Source organism: Prunus persica, chromosome G1 (genome assembly GCF_000346465.2).
Source record: "Prunus persica cultivar Lovell chromosome G1, Prunus_persica_NCBIv2, whole genome shotgun sequence".
Lineage (NCBI taxonomy): Eukaryota > Viridiplantae > Streptophyta > Magnoliopsida > Rosales > Rosaceae > Prunus > Prunus persica.
In genome coordinates this window covers 17060851-17084349 of record NC_034009.1, presented here as the reverse complement: position 1 = coordinate 17084349, position 23499 = coordinate 17060851, and the positions used below count along the sequence as shown (strand labels likewise).

The 23499-nt window shown below is 36.6% G+C and overlaps 1 protein-coding gene across 2 annotated transcripts; it reads right to left on the bottom strand.

Moving 5' to 3' along the window:
* Positions 3859-11620, bottom strand: LOC18793597 (cyclin-dependent kinase C-2). Of its 2 annotated transcripts, XM_020570621.1 has the most exons (14): positions 11050-11620; positions 10821-10962; positions 10607-10617; positions 9019-9100; positions 8714-8804; positions 8540-8569; positions 8235-8344; positions 8068-8140; positions 7858-7978; positions 7602-7719; positions 5495-5634; positions 5318-5375; positions 4980-5050; positions 3859-4852 (listed from the first exon to the last, which is right to left on the bottom strand). In XM_020570621.1, exons 2-14 carry the CDS (start codon positions 10881-10883, stop codon positions 4309-4311), a joined length of 1512 nt encoding a protein of 503 aa, XP_020426210.1. In that variant the 5' UTR covers positions 10884-10962; positions 11050-11620; the 3' UTR covers positions 3859-4308. The 2 variants fall into 2 exon arrangements, with proteins under 2 accessions (XP_020426210.1, XP_007225746.1); XM_007225684.2 differs by lacking the exon at positions 10607-10617.

The following is a 23499-nucleotide window of genomic DNA, read 5'->3' as shown; positions in this document are numbered from 1 at the left end:
GCTTTGATGATTTATATCACAAATCAGTTTTGGAAGCGTTTTTTGATCATTACGATGCCTTAGCTGGTCATCTTTCCAAATCATTTTTCTTTCTCTTCCCCAAGCGTGATTACAAGCCTACACATGACATTAATGTGAAAGTGCACAAAGGATTCAAAAGAAAGTTTCGAAAAGAATATAAGGATAATGTTGTCATAAAGCAAGGAAGAAGATTTGTTGTACGACTGGTACATTTTTATAGCATTCCTGATGAACTATATGAGCAGATCAGAAAACAAAATCTTCAAAATAATGTGGCTCGTGAAGTCCAAGCTCTACCGTGGGTTCTAATTGAACAATTTAGTCGAGTTCCTATTTTGTTTTGTAAGCCAACACAGGAGGTTATGAGAGATTTACAAGATGTGTAGCATTGGGCGTGCACTTCTTTAAATAACTGTAAGAATGCTAATGCTTTGTTTAGACTAGTCGTGTAATAACCCATTTCATTTATTTCATCATTTGTTTTCTTTTTTCTTTAATAACAGGACATGCACCTCAGTTGAATAGAATGGGTTCATGTAACTTCATGGTCATTTGAAATTAAGTTTATGCATATATTGTTTTTTAAGTATAAAAGCTTATTTTAATTTTTCTTTTAGACCAAGCAGAATGATTTTATGAACAACGAGTAAGTTAACACACAATTTTTACAATTACATAAGAGGCAAAACAGACAATCAAATAAATCTATTATATAATTGACTAGAAAAAAGGATTCAAAATCGTCAAAGGGAACAAAGAAAAGGAACAAAACAAGCAGATTCAAACATGGAAAGGATTTTGCAACTTGAACAAGCATGAAGCGAAATACACCAAATAACAAATCTATGAACAACGAGTAAGTTAACGAACAAAACAATAGAACAAACCCTTGGAAAATTTACCCATGGTACATGAAAATCCCGCATGTGTCTTAAACCAGTAAACTCTCACACAATCTATTTTTTTTAGTACAACCGATAGTCTAAACTCACACACACAAAGATGTCATTGGGAGTTCGAACTTGAGACCTCTGGTATACAAGTCAATGTCCTTTTCCACCGGATTAGACCCCGTTACAGTATGCACGTATGTACAATATACATACCCAGTAATTACCGGTGGTTTAGCTCAAATGCATTATACATCATACATGCATACATACATGTATTTGAGAAAAATATTCCAACACATTAATTACCGGTGGTTCAGCTTAACACATGAACTTCGACTCGAACTCATTAAACTCACCTCATTTTTCTTAGCTTCTGAGCCACGAAAAACAAAAAGTAAGCAGACCCATCAACAAAATGGAGTTCAAATTGAAACAAAAAATCCCCTTGAAAATTAAATAAAAAATAAAAAAAAAAAGTAGAAGTTACGAGTGCTGTGTGCAGAGGAAGGAGGGCAAGGCGAGGCCATAATTGTGCAGACAAATCAATGGCAACTGTAGCGTGAGGAAACTGGTTCAGCACAAGTAGGTAAATAATTTATTTAAACAAATAGGCACATTTTTTTAATAAAAACATAAGTAAATTATTTATTATATAATAACAGTTTACCTAATAGTCAAGTTACTTCATAGGCACACGTATCAAATGTATATCAGATATATCACAAATCTACAACATAAGGAAAAGTTGACTCGATCAAAAAACAAAACGGAGGAAAGTTGACAGAAATTATAAACAAATAGAAAAATCAATTGAGGTAATAAATAACCTCAATTAATGGAGACATATATAATTTAGCATTTCTAATCCTGCCTTGAATAGATGAAGGGATAATTAGGGGTATTTTTGGAATTCAAAAAAATATAATAAATCCTATCTTAAGCTTGATTAGGTAACTAGTTGACTTGGATCTAGGGGTGGGTACGATTCGGTTTGGACCGGTTTTTGCCTCAAATTAGAATCGATTCGATACTATTCATCCGGTTTGGTTTGGTTTTAATAAAAAAAATTTCAAAAACTGTCTGGTTCGATTTGAACTGGTTTCGGTCCGGTTCTGATTTCGGTTCGGTTTTGGAACCGGATTATATAAATTATTTTTTAAATTATTTTTTAATACAATTCTCAACTGAAATATTATTTTTTTACTTGAAAATTAACAAATTATTCAATTTCATATAAAAAATAAATATTAAAGTGAGAAAAGAGAGATATTTTGACACTGAACTTGGATAAATATTAGATTTTTTTTAGTGAAATTAAAAATATAGCATTAAATATAAATATATATTGAAATTATATATTTTTTTAGTTTCACCAGTTCGGTTCGGCCTGGTTCGGTTTTTGAAGACATGGAACTGAATCCGGAACCGGTCCAAACCGGTCCGGTTCGGTTTTTGACCGGTTTTTGACTTTTTTGTCCACTCGGTTTTTTTTCGGTTTAGTTCGGTGCAGTTCGGTTCGGATTTCCGGTTCACCGGTTTGAGTGCCCACCCCTACTTGGATCTAGTCATCTGGTTTTACATATAAAAATTAGATTTTATTTATAAAAAAAATAAGATGATGGGTTGTAGGTATGACAAAAATAATTTGAAGGGGAAAAAACAAATTTACTATATTATAATAGCTGCCCGCCGTGGGGGAACAGTCGTAGTAGCCTAGGGAAACCTAGGTTTCTTTCTCTCATGAGTTAAGCCCTTTCTTTGGACAGATCATATATCATAGATTATGGGATTATGGTTTGGTTTTTTTGATTCTGCAGCTTGTTCAGCGAATGTCTTCTTCGTAAAATGGATTTATATTGAGGTTTAAGCATGGAACACGTGTCTGCGAATATCACAGTTATTTAATAATATTTAAAATAAAATAAAATAATTCTAATTATTTGTTAAATCGTAGTTAATATTTAATCTTTTTCAACCTTGTGCTTTAACGACTTGATTTCATTACTTTATTTTTTATGAAAGTTATATGTTTTCGATTAATACTGTCTATTGGATTATTGAAACAGATTCATTATCCATTGATCAATTGGTTAATATCTCAAAGACACTTGCCCTGTTTTTTTTTTTTTTCATGGGAAAAAAAAATGTACTATTCAAAAAGAAAGTAAAAATAAAAGAAACATAAATTAGCCATGCAATTAAACACCCTTAAAAATCAAAACATTACATTGCAAATGCCTCAATATCTTTTCTTCTATCAAAATCACATTTCGCAAAAGTTCAGTGTCTTCTCTTGTGCTTTCTTATAAAAATATTTTCTCTTGTGCTTTCACTTGGACAACCTTTCATTTGAGTTTTATGTGACGGAAACCACAAGCCCTCCCTTCGAAGTAAATCTGTAGTAAGGTTAAAAGATAATTTTTCATCCAAAAAAGCTGAGGTGTAAAATTTAAAGCCCAAGTAATTAAATTACAGATAGTCTTGGTCACTCTTAAATTAAAAGAAAAAAGAAAAGCATACCAATTATTGGCGTATTGCAGTTGAGGAGGACCATAACTTGCGAGGAAAGGTCCTTTCCGCCGTCGTGCTTCTCAACAATTGAACTAAATAAAAGAGTAAGTTAGTAATTATAAATAGAAAATTCCAATCAAAAAAAGAATTGATAGAAAAGAAAAGAAAAAAGAATCATATATACTCACCAATAACCAAAGGAAGGACAGTGGAGTGCCAATTGAGGGTGTAGGAGGATAGCCGATGAAGAAGGCGAAAGGAGACGGTGACTATAGAAGAGGAGAGGAACGACAGAGAGGAGGGGAGAACTAGTTTTCACGTTCAGGTGGTATAGGATGTGATATACAAAATGTGGTAAGAATAGCATTACTCTTTTTATAAACTCCCTCTCTTAATTACTTGTACTAAAAAAACACTAGAAAAGTCAGACTCAGATAAAACAATAGAAAGGTTCAAAGACACCGAATTACAACAAATCGTACATGGCCACAAATTACAGTTTATATCAAAGCCAAAACTGTACGAGGAGATATTACTAAAAATAAAAAGTGCAATTTTACATAAATTTAATTAAACCACACAAGCATTCCCGGAGACTCGCCTAAGTACAAACTCAGTCAGATGCACAACTCCAAACAGAATCATGCTGCTACATCCAACTTTTCTGTATATTTTCCAAGAGATTATCACATAAACTGATAAACGGGTACAAGTCAGAACAACCCTGGTTTAATGTATTTTACATATGAATAATTTAGTAACGGTTCGATGATGCTTTCCACCTCCAAATTATTTACTAAATCATCCAATCTCAGATCCCTTGTATCAAGGAGGTGCATATCACGATACCATCACTCATAACTTCGTATAATCAGATCAACCATTACTGCTGCCAACCATACTGTTGATTGCGGTTTCCACCCATCATGTTTGAGCCCCGACCAGCAGTGGAGCCACCATATGGACCATTTTGAGGATAGTTTGGACCACCTACTCCATAACCACTACCTCCACCCCGAGGACCTGCACCAGGCATGCCACTAGAACCATATGGCCCGCCTCTCCCTTGTGTAGGATATGGGCCGCTACTGTACCCACCTCCACCCCCTTGACCACCCCTATTTGGATGGTTGTATCCACCACCAGGGTTTCCACCAGGTGGGTATCTGCTTGGCCCTCCAGAGGGCCCACGGGGTTTCCCATAATGATGGCTAGGCCCTGCAGCAACTGGGGGCTGAGAACCATGGATGGGCTGGTTAGGTCCAGGCCGCATTTGGGAATGTGCTTGGCCAGATTGCTGAATCGGTGGGAGGCGAGTATGTTGTGGGTGCTGCAATTTCTGACGTTTTGCATTTTCTTCATGTTGCCGTTGCTGCTGACGTTTTTTCTTTGTCTGGAACTCGTGTGATGATTCATATTTTGGTAAACTGAGCCAAGAAGTGGTTTTAGTTAAATAAATAACAAGTGGTGTAGATCACATGACAATAAAATTTGTTTCTTAAAGAATAAAAATAAAAATGAAATGAAAGGATAGTAGTAGTACAAGGAACCAACCTCTTCGGATCACAAGGTAATGGATCAGTCCAGAAGTACTCAGCATCAAGAGCATCCTTAGCAGATATTCTCTATAATTAATAATTAAGAAAAAAACAAAACGATAAACAGTATGTTAGAATCCCGCCTAAATACAGTAGCATTGATCATATGGGGACACTATGCCACATTTTTCTGCTTACAATGCAAAACCAGCTAGTATTACCATTGCTACATCTAAGAAGGGGCAACTCATAGGACCAAGGATTAACTTAATAAATTACAAAAGATGATTGTTCTACAAGGTAAAAATCATTCATGCACACGAAAGAGGACAATTTTATCGGATATGTACACACCTGAGAAGGATCAAGTGTCAACATTCTCTCCAATAACTCCAAAGCATGGCGGTCAAAACTATAAAGCAAACAAAGAAAATTTAAGCTAAGATACAAGCCACAAGGCCCAAGGCTTATGCTTAACCTGTATGCTGATGACAGAACATGTGAATACGACGGCAGTAGGAAAATTCTTACTGTCTAAAAACCTCCCTGAGACGTCTCTTCATTGGCCTTGTTGGCTTGAAGTTGTTATACCAAGGAATCTTTGAAACTCCGGGCCAGTTGACCTCATCTGGAGCTCCACACAGCTCAAAAATTTTATTTAATTGTTCCGGCTACAATGATTAAAACAGAAAAAGAGGATTACATTGTTGCGATAAATTATTGAAGATATTAATATTTTAGGTTGGAAAATTTTATACCTTGTACATATGCATGTTAAACAGTAACATATGCCCATGGGCCTTCTTGGAAACCCAAGAGCATTAAGACAAACGGAGGACTCAAGATGGAGTCAAAATAGTCAAACTTCAGGAATAGTTAAAAGTTGGAGTTAGGGTTGGAAGACCAAACTAAAACAATCTCTTGACGCAGACTTGGGAACATGCTTCAGTTGTGTCTAGATAGTAACCAAACCTAGGAAGGGTTATAACTCAGAGATAAGTATTATTGAGGACTCGAGTAGATGCAAAGATAACGAACCACATCCAGAAGTCTTGGTGTGCTGGCAAAAGGACTTGGCAGATTAAAGGGCCAAAAAATTGTAAATGACCCAGTCTATTGGATTGAATCTGGTCAAATGGAACTTAGGAGGTCGACCCAAAGCTTACTCAGTACACCAGCTGTTTAAGAAATTCAAACTTCAGGAACATCTGTGTTATAGACAGTGGGTTCGATCAGAGAAAATCTTGATAGAAAAGGGCTTAGCTCTCAATGGATAGAGCTGGATGGTCAGTGGGTTCAATCCACCTCCCTCAGTTTAAGACACGAAGAATGCAGCAACAGAAGCTCAGCAACCCTTCCTAGTTCATTTTTTATTTGGAGTTATATTCAAATTGCTTAATTTACGCATACTGAGACACATTCAAGCCTACACCTGTACCCACTTGGATTAAGGGGAGTGAGGCTTCCAGTAACTTGTAAATCTTAAGAACCTGTGAGAAAATTGAAGAACTTTTTAAGTGGTGGGTATGGGCTGGCTGGCAATGACCTTGTGAGAAAATTGGCCACTAAGTTTGTACAGACTTTGGGTTGATCTGTATCCCATAAAACCTTACTTTGGATGAGTAACAAAAATCTGACCTAGAGAGGTTGGTGTGGATGTAGGCGAGTTACCAAACAATGTAGAAATCTTAGTGCTTTTATGTTTTTTTTTTTTTTTACAGCTTTATTTTAATTATGCAGAAAGTAGTGTCCTGATTGAATTTCAGTTGACTGGAAATGAATCCTGCCCAACCTAGTGACTTACTAGACATGTGTTAGCATAAGTAAAAGTTAGACACTAAAGCTTGAACCTGCACTAATCCGCAGTCAAAGTGAACCCATACTTCAGTTAGTACACTGTTTGACCTTTCCTGTCACTCTAGGCCGCACTTGCAATTAGTTGCATGAAGATTATAATGTTTTCTTTCTAGTTCTCAATAAGTTCATAGCAACAACATAAAATTCTTATAACTGCACAATGCAAAAGAAATTAAAATAAAATACCAAAAGGATGGTTAATTAATTAAATGACACAGAGAACTACAACACATCCTAAATTGAAAACTACCTATTAAGCATAAAGAATGAAATTTACAAAAAGGGAGGCAAAAATATACTCTAAAATTATGGCCCCTTTTATGACATACGAACCCACACTTCAGTTAGTACACTGTTTGACCTTTCAAGGTCAAACAGTCAACCAGTCACTCTAGGATGCACTTGCAATTATTAGCTTGAAGATTATACTGTTTTCTTTCTAGTTCTCAATAAATTCATAGCAACAACATAAAATTCTTATAACTGCACAATGCAAAAGAAATTAAAATAAAATAACAAAAGGACGGTTAATTAATTATATAACACAGAGAACTACAACACATCCTAAATTGTAAACTACCTATTAAGCATAAAGAATGAAATATACTCTAAAATTATGGCCCTTTTTACAACATAAATTTCGTATAACACATGGTGTTATTGTGAATCTATCTTTTGTGAATTCTTACCCAATTCTTCATCTTTCAAACTGTCCTAAAATAATCTTATTGGTCCTATTGTACATGCCTGATGAGAGCTTGTAGTGCAGAAAATATTTTACCTCATCTTTCCCGGGAAAGATTGGCTTGCCATGTAGAAGCTCAGCAAAGATACACCCAACCGACCACATATCTACAGCTGGGCCGTACTTAGTAGCCCCAAGAAGCAATTCTGGAGGTCTGTTCAAACAAAGACAGATCACAAACTATACTTTTTGTTGTACAAAATTTTATTTCAGAGACAAAGGAACCAAAAGGAAATGCCAAAATTGAAAGATACAAAATCTCTAGAATCCATTCAAGGGAGTTCAATTTCACCTGTACCAAAGAGTAATAACACGATTTGTAAGATTGGCATTGTGATCGTTTGAAAATGAACGGGCGAGCCCAAAATCTGCAAGCTTCAGATTACCTTCATTGTCTATAAGAAGATTAGAGCCTGCAAGAAAAATATAAAACATAATGTAGGCCTCATAAAATAAAATAAAATAAACTAGAAATGGTGATAAAATACTAGCGTTTATAAACCTTTGATATCACGGTGAAGTACTTGATTCACATGACAATAGTGAAGCCCCGTCAAAAGTTGTCTCATGTAGCACTGTAAGACAAACAGGTAAACAGATGAGAAGAGTGCTTCAAGTATCAAATAGTTGGTGATTAAGTACACTTTGCAATCTTGCTGTTTGTGATACCTTAATCTGAGGAACCGAAAATCTCATCCCAGGTCGATCAGCTAGGCCTGTCAAATCATGGTCCATGTATTCAAAGACCATATAGATGCCACCTTTATACTTGTTACCATCTGCAACTCCAAGAAAAACAGATTTAAGTTAGAAATTCCGTGATATCAAATGAGAGTAAAACCCCGGAAAAAAAAATTGGCTAAATTAGACAAGCCAGATCTAAAGAAAAATGGTAGTGCTTGACCAGCTTTAAACCAATGAAGACGACAATAAACATGATACGCTAATGGTGAACACAACAACAGAGTACTTGCCTGGTCTACCTTGGTCATCCTTCTCTGGCCCTGTAAAACAATCCCCCAAATTATTGATAGCTAAAAAAAACTATAAAATGAAACTGTTCCAGGAAACAAAGAGTGCATTATATAAAAATTCCCACAGTTGTATACAGAGACATAAATATCTAATAGAAAGTATCACTACAATACCTGGAGATGTCACAATCTCTTTCAAATTGATGACATTTTCATGATGCAGCTTCTTTAGAATCTTGATTTCCCGTATGGCAGTTATGGGGAACTGGATGGGACACATTTCAAAGAAGTTTGCATATTTAGTAACCGATTATATATTAGCATTAATCTTTCTTGATTGGGTACTGTACGGGAAATCCAGTTCAAGAGGAAATTTAAAAATTAAGGTATAAGTGAAGGGGCGGTGGCACCATTGTTCTTCTATGTAATCAAAATAACAAAGCTCGATGTGCTTAATAAAACTAAAAAGCATGACATACCCCCTCTCTCTCATTGTCCATTCGTATTTTCTTCAAAGCAACAATTTCTCCAGTCTTTATTTCTCTAGCCATGTAAACTTGACTGCAATTATTTGACAGCATCAGCAACCAAAACGTACAAAGAATGAGAATCCTCTTAACTTTGTAGGAGGACTAAAAAAAGCACGCATTAAAAAAGTTCTAGAATAAAAGGTTCCCTTAGGAAAGGATAAACAATAAACAAATTAAACTCTTGGATGAAGGTTAGTGAAGTTCAAATAAGAATATTTTGGTGGCACAAAAGGACCCACGGATTTATTGTCAAATTCGGTAAAACAATATGTGACCTGATTATCTAATCAGAAAAGAAAAACAAAAGTAGGCCTCATTAAACATGAATGACAAGTATACACTGTTTAGCTTATTATTTTGAATGATTGTATCCATGAAGCACTTGCATTCTTTATTATAACTTCTGTAAGGAGAACCACTCTCATTATTTTCTTTTTCAATGAAAGTATCCTTGAACCATTATTATTATCATGCACCTTTCTGTGCAAGTGCACCGTATATTGATGTTAAAAAATCGCAACGCATTTGTTTTGGAAAAGGTTCTTTTTTTCCTAAGGGGGTTGATGTCCTCCAAGCTATATGTACAGACGACTGGACTCCTAAGAAGAGTGGGTGTAAAGTTAAGGAGGAAGGCAGGTTAGGGTGCCATATGACTCAACATTCAAGGCACTGTTAAACAACTTTTAAGGTTAAACATTCAGCTCAGTTTGGACACACTGCCTACATTTATGTTTCCTTCTAGAAGAGGCTCCAAGATTTTATATTAACAGAGGTGCTTGGAAAAAGGGAAGGAACTTGGGATACATAATAAATGAATAAATATGGGTCACCAAGGCATACAGAACCGCAAATGGCATCTATAATATACTGTCACTAAAGATGGTGCGAGGAGAAGCAGGCTTATGTGGTATAGATTTCTTCAACCAAAAGTTGAAATGGGGAAAAATAATTTATTTTTGGGCCTCTAAAGCTGTTGATTCATGCTATATTCTGACAAGTAAGATTTCAGTTCACTTCAGTGTTGAGATTAACATGAACAAGAAACATTAGGGTTAAACAGAGAGGTTTTACTGTGTCTGTTGTGGAACAAACACAAGTCCAATATCTACTGCCTTGTAGACATTGTTTAACTATGTCTTCTACAACTTAGTGAAAAAGGTAAAACGAGTTGGGAATTATGAAAAAACAAAGGGCTTGCCAAACGAAAAATATCTGTAGCCACGTCCAGATGGTGATTTGTCTGTTAAGCCATGTGCTCTAATCAATACCTATTAGCACTTGCCCAGTGACTAGAGTGCCTTGTTAGTGATGTATCAGGTAGTAATTAGCAAAAATAGAAAAAGAATGAACAAAAACCAAAAAGAAATATTGAGGTCATCCTTTATCAGCAATACAAGCTAATCATTAAATTTATTTCATACATTCACCAAGACGTTGCAGTAGTAAATTCATAAAGAAAAAACAACTATTTCAGTTCCCCCTGAGGGTCAAAGTAAAATAACAACTCTGTTTAAATATGTGTTGTCGATAATCATACCCATATGAGACCTACAAAAAAAAATTGAGCAAATTGAAACATCAACTTCTAAGATTAAACTTCACTAACCAATATCATGTTATCTGACAAAACATCAAACAAGAAACACAGAAAAAATGGGTGCCAAACTACAAGCCAAAATCCACAATATTTAAAAAAGTAAAAATACTACGACAGAAACTTCAAGTACTGAGATGCATGGAATTGAACTAACCCATAGGTTCCCTCGCCAATTTGCTCCAATTTCTCGAAGCAGTCGACGCTTCTTGAACCCCATGAAGGCACCTCGTTGAGATTAAGCTGCCCAGGGGCTGCTATTGCCATTATTTCGCTTATTCTTCAGCAATCGATTATATCTTCAATTTAATACAATGGCATAATCAGAACACCAAGCTAAAACAGAACAAAGACAATGAAAGTTGCAGATTTTCTCATCATCATACCTGAACGATATCAATCGTCCAAGAAAAGGCGAGGAAGCTACCAAATCCAATTGGTGCTTGTTAACACCTCCACCCTCTTCTTCTTTTGGGGTTCACAGACTCCAGGAATGCAGCACCGGGGCTTTTGCAGAACAACTGTACACTTTTCAAAATTGATAATTCTCCGTTCCAATCAGTTTTCTAGGGAAGCAAACAGAACGCAGGCCAGCCCTCCTCTTCACACAGTAATTGGTTCAATCTCAGATTCACAAACTGAAAAACGGAAATATAAAGAGAACCCAATTTGAAAAGACGCAAAAGAAGGCGGCCCACTAGGGTTTAAGGTGGGTGCCGTTCACCAGAGCCGAGGCCGATCGAGGTCTGGCGCTTTGACAGAAAAACCCTAGCTTCAGCTTGAGGAGCGCAGGGAGGGGCGACGGTAAAAGCTTTGTCTTGGTCCGTTTTCCAAACGTATATCCAAACTTCAATCAAATAAGCTCATCACAGCGACAAGAGTAATTTTTTTGGTGTAACCACTAATGATCCTAGACTAAATAGAGAAATTGGAACTCCGATCATGCTACTTATGCCTATTCACTTTCTAAAGTAAGAAAAGGAATTCTAATGGCTTCCAATGGTTTAATGCTTTTTATTTTTCATATATTAAACTTTTAATTATTGGTAATTATTTTTTATTAAAAAATTAGGTATTAAATATAACAATCCTTATTAATTAGGATTTGAGAGAGAAGAGTAATACTACACTTACTATATTTTTATCCCATATTTCTATACCACATGATGTGGCATGTTCATATCATATATCACATCAATTAAATCAATGAAGTGTATTTTAATAAAGAAAGTTTAATTAACAATCTTTTTAAGTGTTAAGAAATTTTATTTATATGGTTTCCCTTATTGTATGCTATTAGAGCATTTCCAGGAGAGTCTCCAACTTTTAGCCAAATTCTAGTTAAAATAGTTAGAAAGCTATTATAGCAAACCACTTAAAAGGTGTTTCCTCCAGCAATGTTCTCTATTTTGGCTAATCTGAAATATATTTTTTATTATTTTCTCTTTCTCTTTCTCTTTCTCCTTCTTTCTCTTGCAAATCCAATATAATTATAAAATAAAAATAAAATAAAATAAGTAGAAACTCAACCCCACCAACCTCTCAAATGTCTCTATCTCTCTCTCTCCCTTATTCTCTCTCCTCCTTGATAAATGTTGAGAGCCAAAAGTTGGTCCTCCAAAATAGAGAGCCAAGTAGGGAGTCTGCTGGAGGAGGATTTTCCTTCTTTTTAATCAAAGTAGCTAGGGATGAGAGGATAGAGAGTCTGTTGGAGATGCTCTTACATGAGCTTACTTAAGTAAATTATTTTCAAGCATCTATTGGCAAATATGTACGTATACAAAAGAACTTTGTTGTATAGTATTTTGACAGTATTTTATAAAACAGATAAGGTTATTTATGTTGAAAACAAAGTTTGTTGAACGCTTTGTTTTCGTCCACTCACATCTTCTGTTTTGTGCCCTTGGGTCCTAGATATCTGAGGTCTAGACCACCACCTCGAGGCATCGCGGCTGTCCTGTAACATCCCACATTGACCAACGGAGAAGGGGTGATGTGCCTTATATGTACATACCTGTCTCCATCTAGCATGAGGCCTTTTGGGAGTGCACTGGCTTCAGGAGTCATGGGAACTCCGACGTTAAGCTAGTTGGGGGCTAGAACAATCCTAGGATAGGTGACCCACTGGGAAGTTGCTCGTGAGTTCCCAGAAACAAAACCGTGAGGGCAGAGAGGGGAGCCCAAAGCGGATAATATCGTGATACGGCGAAGCGATCCGGGATGTGACATGTCCACTCTGTAGAAACTTTCCTTTACTTTTTTAAGGATCCGCCCCGAATTTTCTCAAAACCCGAGACGAACCCTTTGGAATTCCTGACATCACTCCGATGTCAAACCCAATCACTAAAGACCGAGACTTCCTGCCGAAATTTCGGCAGAGTCTCCCCTATAAATTGGACATTTTCCAAAATTTCAACCTGCATAAAAACGCATTTAATATCCATAACTGGCAGCATGCACAATATAATTTCATGCAAATTCTCATAAATGGCCTTCGGCCTTCCAATAATTCTCAAACAACTACCAAACAATTCAAATACAAATTTATGACTAATATTTAGTCTGCGGCTGCACCTAATAACCTTAGGCTGCCTACGTACCCTTCTTGAGGGATCAAGCCACACGTAGTTCTTCCACTAAAATCCAATTTCATACATCGGTGATACCTTATTTCATTTCTCTGTATTTCACATATTCTCCCCATACGCCGGTACAACCAACGCCACGTATGGGGCCTGTCAACACACCGGATAACCTACGCCACGTGCGACCATACCATACTATCATCATATCTCCCCATACGCCGGTACAACCAACGCCACGTATGGGGTCTGTCTCAACGCCGGATAACCTACGCCACGTGAGACCTGCACATCATATCACAAATCTCCTCATACGCCGGTACAACCAACGCCACGTATGGGGTCTGTCCCAACACCGGATAACCTACGCCACGCGGGACCTCAATATCATATCACAAATCTCCCCATACGCCGGTAGAACCAACGCCACGTATGGGGTCTGTCGACACGCCGGATAACCTACGCCACGTGCGACCTCAACACAATATCACATAGCTCCCCATACGCCGGTACAACCAACGCCACGTATGGGGTCTGTCTCAACGCCGGATAACCTACGCCACGTGAGACCTGAACATAATATTACATAGCTCTCCATACGCCGGTACAACCAACGCCACGTATGGGGCCTGTCCCAACGCCGGATAACCTACGCCACATGGGACCTAACTTTCACTTGGTGGTACTTGTAGTGAATCCAACATCCGAGGAGGTACCTAAAGTAGTGCGTATAGCACTCCAAACTGACACTGTAGACTCTGTTGTACCCTTGTACAACCATATATAATCATAGTTATATAAATTAATTCTAATATTGTGTAACCCTCCACAATCATCTAGCACCCGATAATCCCCCCTAGAAAGGTGAGATTACTCCGGGAGACTCACGGTCAACCAAGGGTCAAACTACTCTAACCCTGGTCAACCGGACCTGAAGAACCCACGACCTCCAATTTTCGATCTGAAAGTCTCTATGGGTTCTACCAGGTATAGGACACTTGTCCTGCAAGTTTGGTTCAGATCGGACGGTCGGATCGCTCACGATCGCACGATCTGACGGTTAATATAAAATATAAACTTTAAATTATTATTCGGAACATCCGGGGCTCCGATTCACGATCCGTGAATTCCTACACGATCCTAGAAATACCTAGATTAACATATATTAAATTTGGGACCATCCAACGGTCCCAACCTATCGAACCCGGTAACGTACACTATGCGATTATCCGTTCGATAGTCAAACGACGTCCGAATTGAGATCCGCCAAATCCTACGCACTCATGACAACCTAAGGATCTCATCAGAATGCATCGCTACTTTTTCTACAGTGCCCACGCGCCGCAGCACGCGCCGGCAGCGCGTGGGTGCCCAAAGCGATAACGCTTCGCCGGAAAATCTCAAAACCATGGCTCCAAACTCCTACCCTTGGTATAACACCCTATTTGGAGCCACTTTTGTTCTTGGACCTACCCCAAAAAGTGGCCGGAAATAGCCGATCACGGCGGCCGAAGTTTCGGCCGATTTTCAATTCGAAAATCGAGTTGTCTACGCTAAGAATCGATCTAATCCTACCCAACCATCAGCTAGAGCAGCTCGAGAGGTTCAAAATCCATACCTGGGTCGACGGAATTGGTGGCCGGAGGAGGGAGATCGGCGGCCGTGAAGATCGGGCGACATCCGGACGAAAATTGCCATTTTCCGATGGCTGGGGCGGCGGCCGATGTCGGGGGTGGGCTGGGTCGTGACGCCGAGGCCGAGCCGGTTCTTTTGGTACCGGCCCCGTCCGCAGCCGCGGCCGGTGGCCGGAGTTATGAGGAGAGAGAGAGAGAGAGAGAGAGCGCCGACGGGAGAGGGAGAGAGATCGCGGGAGGAGAGAGAGAGAGAGAGAGAGAAAAAAAAACCAGATTTTATAAAAAATCCCATTTTGAAATATTTACGATTATGCCACTGGGCTTCTTTTGACCATATCTCTCTCGTTACAACTCCGATTCGAGCCCACTACGTGTCTATGAACTCGTCTCAGTACGACCTATCCAAAAATACAAGTCGCGGTCCCAAACTCTCTCCGGTTAAAAATATGACTAAAATACCCTTAAATAATTAAATAATTAAATAAGGGTTAAATTTGGGGTCGGGGTGTTACAACTTTTCTCTACCCTTATTCTTTCCCAGGTTGTAAATTAAATTCTTAATTGCTCTACTTACTCATTTCGAGTTCGAGTAGGGGGCATGAAGCTCATTTCAATAGTCTTAACTATGGTGTGTGCTTTAGCATTGTGTGTGCTGCTTATTGGAATATATTCTTCTGCTGTTTGTACATGTGGAAATTTTTGGTACAGTCCTTTTTTCAAGGAAGGCTCTGCTGAAATTTCGACAAAAGTCGATTTGTTTATCCCTTAAGCTAGGGCTTTAGGGCGTTTAGTAAAGTAGGTCCGGTATCGGGTACGTGTCAAGGGGGAATCCGGGGCGGGTCCTGTCAGGGGCTTTCAAAATTAGGGGATCCCTGTACCCGTCCTTGATTTGCCCCTGAAATGTCTCCCCATTAGGTTCAGGGGCCCAGCTCGACAGGGATTTATGTCATCCCTACACATAACTAAGATGTCATAGGGGTTCAAACTTGAGACCTCTTGTCTGCAGGTCAAGGCCTTTTTCCAGTGAGTTAGACCTTGTTGGCTCAATTGAACTATTTTAATTGGATTGAGTTTGTGGAACTTAAAAATATTGAATTGGGAAATAATTAAACTTCCTCTACACAGTAACAATAACGAGCATTGACTTAATCACAAGACACAAGAAGGATGTACCTTAACCAATCAAGAGATGAGTTTTTTGCACAATCAAAACCATCAACTTAATCAAATTGTTATTTAACTGAAAGCCAGAAAGAAGTTTTTAGGCAATCTAAATTGTAATACCCCGAAAAATTCAAAGTGAATTTTCATATTTTAGTGAAAAACAATATTATGGTGAAGAATGATTGTGAGTATTTTATCAAGTGATTTTGGATTAAGACTATTAAATTAAGTGTGTTTAATTTCAAGTTGGACAAAAATGCCCTTATGTAACATTTGGTGAATTTTTCAAAGGACGTTTAAGACTTTGAAGTGAAACGATAGTAGTCAACTCAACGAATGCGTAGGAAATTGTTTCTGAATTTTGGGCCAAAATGACCAAAATACCCCTATGTGTGAAAAATTACCAAAATACTCTTGTAGGAAAAAAAAAAGAAAAAAAAAAAAAAGAATCTGAAACGTGGAGGGTATCAGCCCACCCTCATCCCATTCTTCCCCCATTGCCTCGAGCTTTCAAATCACCATTATGAAAGTGGTGAGCCACCTAATCTAAAGTGGTGAGTCACCTAGCCTAAGGGATCTTCCTTAATGAAGCTGAAATTTTTAAGAGCTAAGGGAGGTGAGTTGCTAGCAGGATGGAGAAGATAATGGGAGAGAGAGAGAGAGAGAGAGAGAGAGAGAGAGAGAGAGAGAGGATAAAATTTGGAAATAAGGGAGATGGAGATTATTACTATTACACCCATGAGAGAATTAAGAAAAAAATGTGAGAGGTAGAAAAGAAAAGGTTAAGTGTTGAAAGCAATTGGAAGGATGAAGGGCTCGAGTGAAAACAGAAGGATTGGAAGGGTAATTTGGTAATCTAACTAGTCGAACGCAAGGTAGGGTTTCCTGATTCCCCAATGATTGGACTATATCACTTTTAATCTTGGTGTTTATATATAGTATTATAAATATGAATAGTATTGTTGTTTTGCTTGGTGAATAGTATTATTGATATTGCTTCTTGGATATTATTTGACGTTGGAAGAGTATTATTATTCATGGGATTAAACTTGAAATATTTTTGTTATTATTTGTATTACTGTTTTGCAGAGATTGATAATGTTTGAGTTACATTACATATGCATCATAATTATGGCCGTGTATTGGGTCGATGTGTGTGTGTCTTTTAAGGTATATCTAAGGGGTGAGAGAATACTTTAGATATATCTAAGGAAAAAAAAAAGTGGAATATATTCAGGGGATAGGAGCAGAGCTTGAATATATTGAGGTGATTGGAGCAGGGTCTCTAATGAAAAGTGAAAGTTGAGAAATTCGTAAATAAAAGAAAAATGGGTTAAGGGACAGATGGGCGCTAATTCATATTTTAGGATATTCGTAGCCGCAGTGGTAAAACGCATGGTATGAGACATGCAAGCTTATTGCTCTAAGATATGAACTAGTGGGATTAGAAGGGAGTGAGTTCATGGCATTGCCATATATGCAAATTTATTTATCTTGTATGGTTGCATAATTTATGTATCTTATGTTATTTGATGCATGACACTTTGATTAATTGTGATAGCTGACCTTAAGGGGTTTGATAGTACTCTATTGAGCATTAGAATGCTCATACCCTAATAGATTATGCAGGATTCAAGACGAAGTTTAAGGAAGCGGGTTTTAACTAAGCTGCTAGGCTTTTGTTGTTGATTTGTGTAATTAATGTTTGTAAGTAGTCAACCATTTAATAAAGATCTTAGTGTATATTTAACTACGAGCTACTGTAATTCTGATTTTATGTTGTTAAGTAAATTTGTATTTTTATGGCTATATTTCTCATCATATCATGGTTGTAGAATTTTATTCTTATGACTATGGTATGACTCACACCATAATTCGGGATTATTCCTTATTTTCTAGTCGGATCATGACATAAACCTCGCTTCAACTATGGAATAATATTAAGACAATAAAATCATCTCAAGGAATCAATCCGAATTTTAGAATTAATTCCAGAATGTATGTCCTAATCGGGAATTTGGATAACATAAAGAAATAGAGTCACTCACGGCCATTAGATTGGAAAGAGTATCATGATATGATAAAATGTATGTGGATAGAAGAGAAGAGAGAACCATCAGATGCTAAACTTCAATCAGTGTGCCTTGAGGCTGTAATCCGTTCCTATATGGAACAAACATAAAGCAATAAGCAAAAGATTAAGAAAAGGAGATGTGGAGTAGTTATTCATGAATCCAAAGATGATACTTCTACTAAGTTTAACATCAATTCAGGCACTGGTAGAATGTTGGGGGGCCCTCTGTTAGCTCTCAATCCCATCCTTGGTGTGATGTAAAAGAGTCAAGGCTTAAATCTAGCCCAGTCTCCAGGAATCTCAACCTCAGGATGACCAACACCTTTAAAACCGTGGTATATCAGTCCAGAACAAAAGATTGTGAAGAATTACCGAGAGCAAAGTGTTCACTGATGTCCAATATTAGCTCTAAATCATGTCAAGAGATATCCATCAAACGAGTATATAAGTCAACACGTTAGTAAGTACAAATAACACCCACCATAAGAGAGTAAATAGCGTAAAAAACAAAATCATTCCATACAACAAGGTGATTGCTAATAATAACAATCACACACCACTTGATGATGCGGGTACCGCTCTGATCATCTGTCCAATGACAAGTGAGGGTGTTGAACAAATAGCGGAAGCCATTGGAGGGAATCTGACTTGGCTCCGCAAGGTAAAGGGCAAAGAAAGAAGCGGTTGACAACCTTGTTCTTGAGCCCCTTTACCAATCCTTCATAGAAGAACAGGAAAGTGTCCCCCACCCTAAATTGGAGCCAAATGCATATATACTTATAGAAGATGTGAGGGCTGTCTTAAAGTTATCTTAATTCGATGTTTTATTTTCTTTCTAGAAAAATGTAGCTAGCGGATTTCTTCCATGTTTCCCTCTTTAAGAAAAATACAATTTAATGTTGGAGAATTGTGACTATTGAATTGATAAAATTCATTTGACCTGATCACACCTTTTTCTTCCAATGATCCGACCCATTTTTTTATCCTATCATTAGTTCAACGGAAAAAAAAAATAGAAATGAAAAATACTGTACAGGGATCCGGGTAAAATCTTCCTGAGTGACCTTAGCTAGCAGAAGAGCTAAAACGATATGAGAGAATCATATAGCTGACATTTAAAAAACACAATTGCATAAAATAAAAAGTAATTTCTTTTGTCGCGCATATTAAATGCAAAAGAAACACCTTTAACGGGTTGACATGATCCATGATAAGCCTTGCCGTACTAGGTCTTACTTAATTGGATCGGATTCGTGCTGTGATCAGGAAGGCCCAATTTGTTTGACACCTTTAGATTGAAAAGGTGATAAATAAATAAAAAAAACAAACCGAATAAGAGGACACATATGAATTGCCGTAGAGAAGAAGGCATGGTATTACCCTTTTTCTTATTTAAATTTTTAACAAGATGGTAAGAAAATTATAAATTTTTCTGGATAAATTGAAGGAAAAATGAAAGTCAATACCTTTAATAAGGGTAAACTTGGAAAACGAAAGCTAGCTTGTTGTGGTCCAAATAGCAACACTTCTTCTAAGTACAAGATATAGTCTAAATTAGAGATGATCTGTTAGAAATCTGCCCTTAAAGCCAACTAATTATGTAATAGTTTAGGACATCTTTGATAACAAACATATTATATTATAAATGGGCAAGAAATGTTGTTTTATATATTAAATCATCCTATATATATCTTTTAATATATAGAACAACCATAGTCCAAGGAATACACAAGTGGATATGAGAGTTATGTAATGAGATTGCATACATGAAGACTTCTCATTATCCCTAAATCCTGAATATGTTCATAGTCATAGGAATATTGATTGGGCATCAATATTCCGCAGATACCAGTACACACAGTATCGTCTTTATATGTAGGGAATGACAAGGTCTCAAGTCATTAGGTGTGGAGACACATCGATATATGTGTAGATGCTTGTAGAAGAACAAGTAAACTGAACGCGATCCAACACATGAGTTACAGCATGGAAGTCTTTACTCACATGTCAAGCTGGAACTCATAAATTGCAATTGTGGAAACTAATCCTTAGACCTGAGGCATCATAGATGTTTTGTGGCTATGTTGTTAATCCTTGAGGGCACTATACGGTCATGCTGAATTAGGCATAGCTTAAAGGTGCTCATCAAGATTCTCAATAGAGTCATGGAAGCAAATGAATGTACAATAAGGAATCTCTACTCTCAGTAAAAGAGAGAGAATACTCCAAGATATGATTGATCAAATATCTACGCAATGTTGTGGATAAGACTTGAAAGAAGAAGTCTTCAAATCTTACTAGGATAATCATGTAAAAGGAATGATTCACATTAGGATATTGACAATCGAATTCTATGATCTAATAATGTGAATAAGGAGCATTGACATAGGAGAAGGATTCAATTGCGCGGTTGTTTCAATTTGAATAGGTTCTTTCACAACGTCTCATTTAAGTCGGATAACTGTGACTTGCTGCTAGGCAACAACCATGGTTTGTGGATGTCCTAAAAGGTTTCAATTAACCTTTATTAATAGGAAGAATTAAATTGTGGAATTTAATTTGTATATCATATTTGAGGAGTTGTGTCAACCTACTACCTTGCTAAAGGGAACCAACGGATCTGCACATCCAAAGAATGTGATTGGAGGTACAAATGAGGAGAAATGAAACGAAGAGACACAAGTCAATGGTTGATAATCAAATGTCAAAGTCAACGGTCAAAAGTCAACATGTTGACCGGAGCAATTGACCAAAGTTAAATAATTCGACCAGATCAATTAAGTAAGACTTGTAAATGCATGAGTTGGTGGATGACCACCATACCTCTTAATATTCCACCGTTGGATTTTATGTAACCTATGCACTAAGTATTTGTAATTAATGCTTGTAACCTATAGGTATATTGTAAATGATGGTATTCAATCTCCTATCTTGTAAGCCTATAAATTGGTGGTTCTACCAAAGATTTAGTGAAGGAATAAACATGGTGAAGCTTTATCTTTAGCATATCACTTCTCTCTACATTTTCTCCCTCTAGTTTTATAACACGTTATCAGCACGACATTGCTCTTGGTATGTTTTCTTTCTCTGAATTTTCTTTCTTCTTATATGAGCTAGAGTCATCACATGGTATGGAGTTTCTTTGTACTTACCATCAGACTTCATCATGCTTGTTTAAGAAAAAAAATTCTTATTCTTATTACACATGAATATAATGCCATGGTTTTGTTTTTATTTGTTTGTTTATTTAATTTTAAGTATGATCTTAATTATTATGATGAGTTTGAATTATACAAAAGATCAGGGGCCCGAAGTTCCGTGATCCTCATCATATAACTAGATTAGGATATAGAGTCCTTTTGATTGAATCAGAACCTGAAGTTCTTTGATTCCAAATAATTGAGGGCGTGAAGTTCCGCGAATTTAAAGAGCACATAAGGACATAAAACTCCTCGATTTTGTATTAACTAAAATCAGAATTCCATGAGGCCTACATATGTCAAGAACTTGAACCAGAAGTTTCGAGTGCATATACATCGATTTGAGTATGAAGTTCAAAGCACAACTATTAATTCAATTTATTTAGATCTACGTATTCGTACCTGAAGTTTCGAATATATATTGATATGAACCTGAAGTTCATAGTTTTTCATGGATCTTAATACTATATATGAACTTGAAGTTCATTACTTATTTGTGCCTATATGAACCTGAATTGGTTGGAAATACAATTCTTAAACTTGTAGTTTTATCTACATATTGAATCCACATTAATATTGGATTATCTTGGAATTTCATAATCTTTAATTGATTTATTATTATTCCTTGTTTATACCACTTTACTTATTTTATTATATTTTATTTTATTTATGTTAGGTTATTAATTAATTTCGTTTTACAATGGTAATGTTTTGTATTACCGCCCTAATATTGATAGCCAGAGGCGTCTATTGGAGAAACTTCCTACTTTCTTTTGTGGGTAGGAAGTTTATGATGTTATGAACCAAAAGTTCTTGAGGCCCCAATATTACACAACTATTATAGTTGAAGATTATGATATCATGAACTAGAAGTTCATTGACCGAATAACTTTTATGTTGTGACATGACTATCTTGGCAATCCATGTCCCACAAATGATGCATAAGATTTTTATAAATTTGTAAGGACATCGTTTAAAGACTCAAATTATTGTCTTGTCCAACAATATCATTACAAAGAACGCTCACAAATAAAAGCTGTCATAAGATCATCTCAGTCAAAAAAAAAAATTAACTTTGAGCCATCTTTCCTGAAATAATTCAAGGGGATATTTGTGAGCCTATACAACATCTAATTATGGATCACTTCACCAGTTTTACTGGATGTGCCTACTAAAATGGCCACATATTTGATAACGACTGTGAGTTTATTTTCCTACATTTTGAGACAATTTTCCCGTCGTTAGAGGGAGAAATGACAATTCCTAAAGAACGTCGTGAAATAGTGTTGAATCAATCCGCTTTTATCTCATCAAGATAATGCATATATAAGTTGTACATATGCTAACATGGATTGATATTCTCGTATCACAATCCATTAACATGGTGACTATATATATAATGCATGCCTGAAGCATGTCAGAAATATAGGTTCTAAAGACTTAACTCCTCAGAAATGGAGATTATTTGAAAAATTCAAGCCCTATAAAAAATAATGCTCTATAGGAGGTTATGATCCACATATTCTAAATAATTCATTGTAAAAGAGATGTTTGTCCCATAAGTGACAACATAAGCCCCTGAAAAGGCATTGGTACCCCAAAGCAATGAGATGATTATAAATTATGCATGTGCATGCACATAAGAATTGTGGGATCACAAATTGATGATACATTTAGTTTATTAGTAGCTACTACAATCATCAAGGGCTATGATTATATTAAATCACGTTTCATGAATGTCGACAAGTTAAGTGATTGGCCAAAAATGGAAATAGGCAATTCCATTTATCACTAAATAAGAAGAGTTGGATATTGAACCTATAACTCAAACACCAAATTACAAATGTTCAGTATGAAGGTTACGAATTGGTGTTTGTGAAGTGAAATAAGATCACTAATATGACATAAGGTTTCCTGGGAGAGACATGTGGTTTTTAGTCTCCAATCTCATCGTAATTGCATCCATATTTCTATAAGTGCGGTTGTTACTTTAACGCAAAACTTATAGTATGTGTTAAATGCATATTTATTAAGACTATATGGTACATGGAAATCCTCAAAGCTCATGAAATATTTGAGATATATCGGATGAAGCAACCTCTTGAAGGATATAAAGTACCACAATATTCTTAATTAAGAGTTAACACTAAGAGTTTGAGTATTTTGAATTCAAATTTGATAT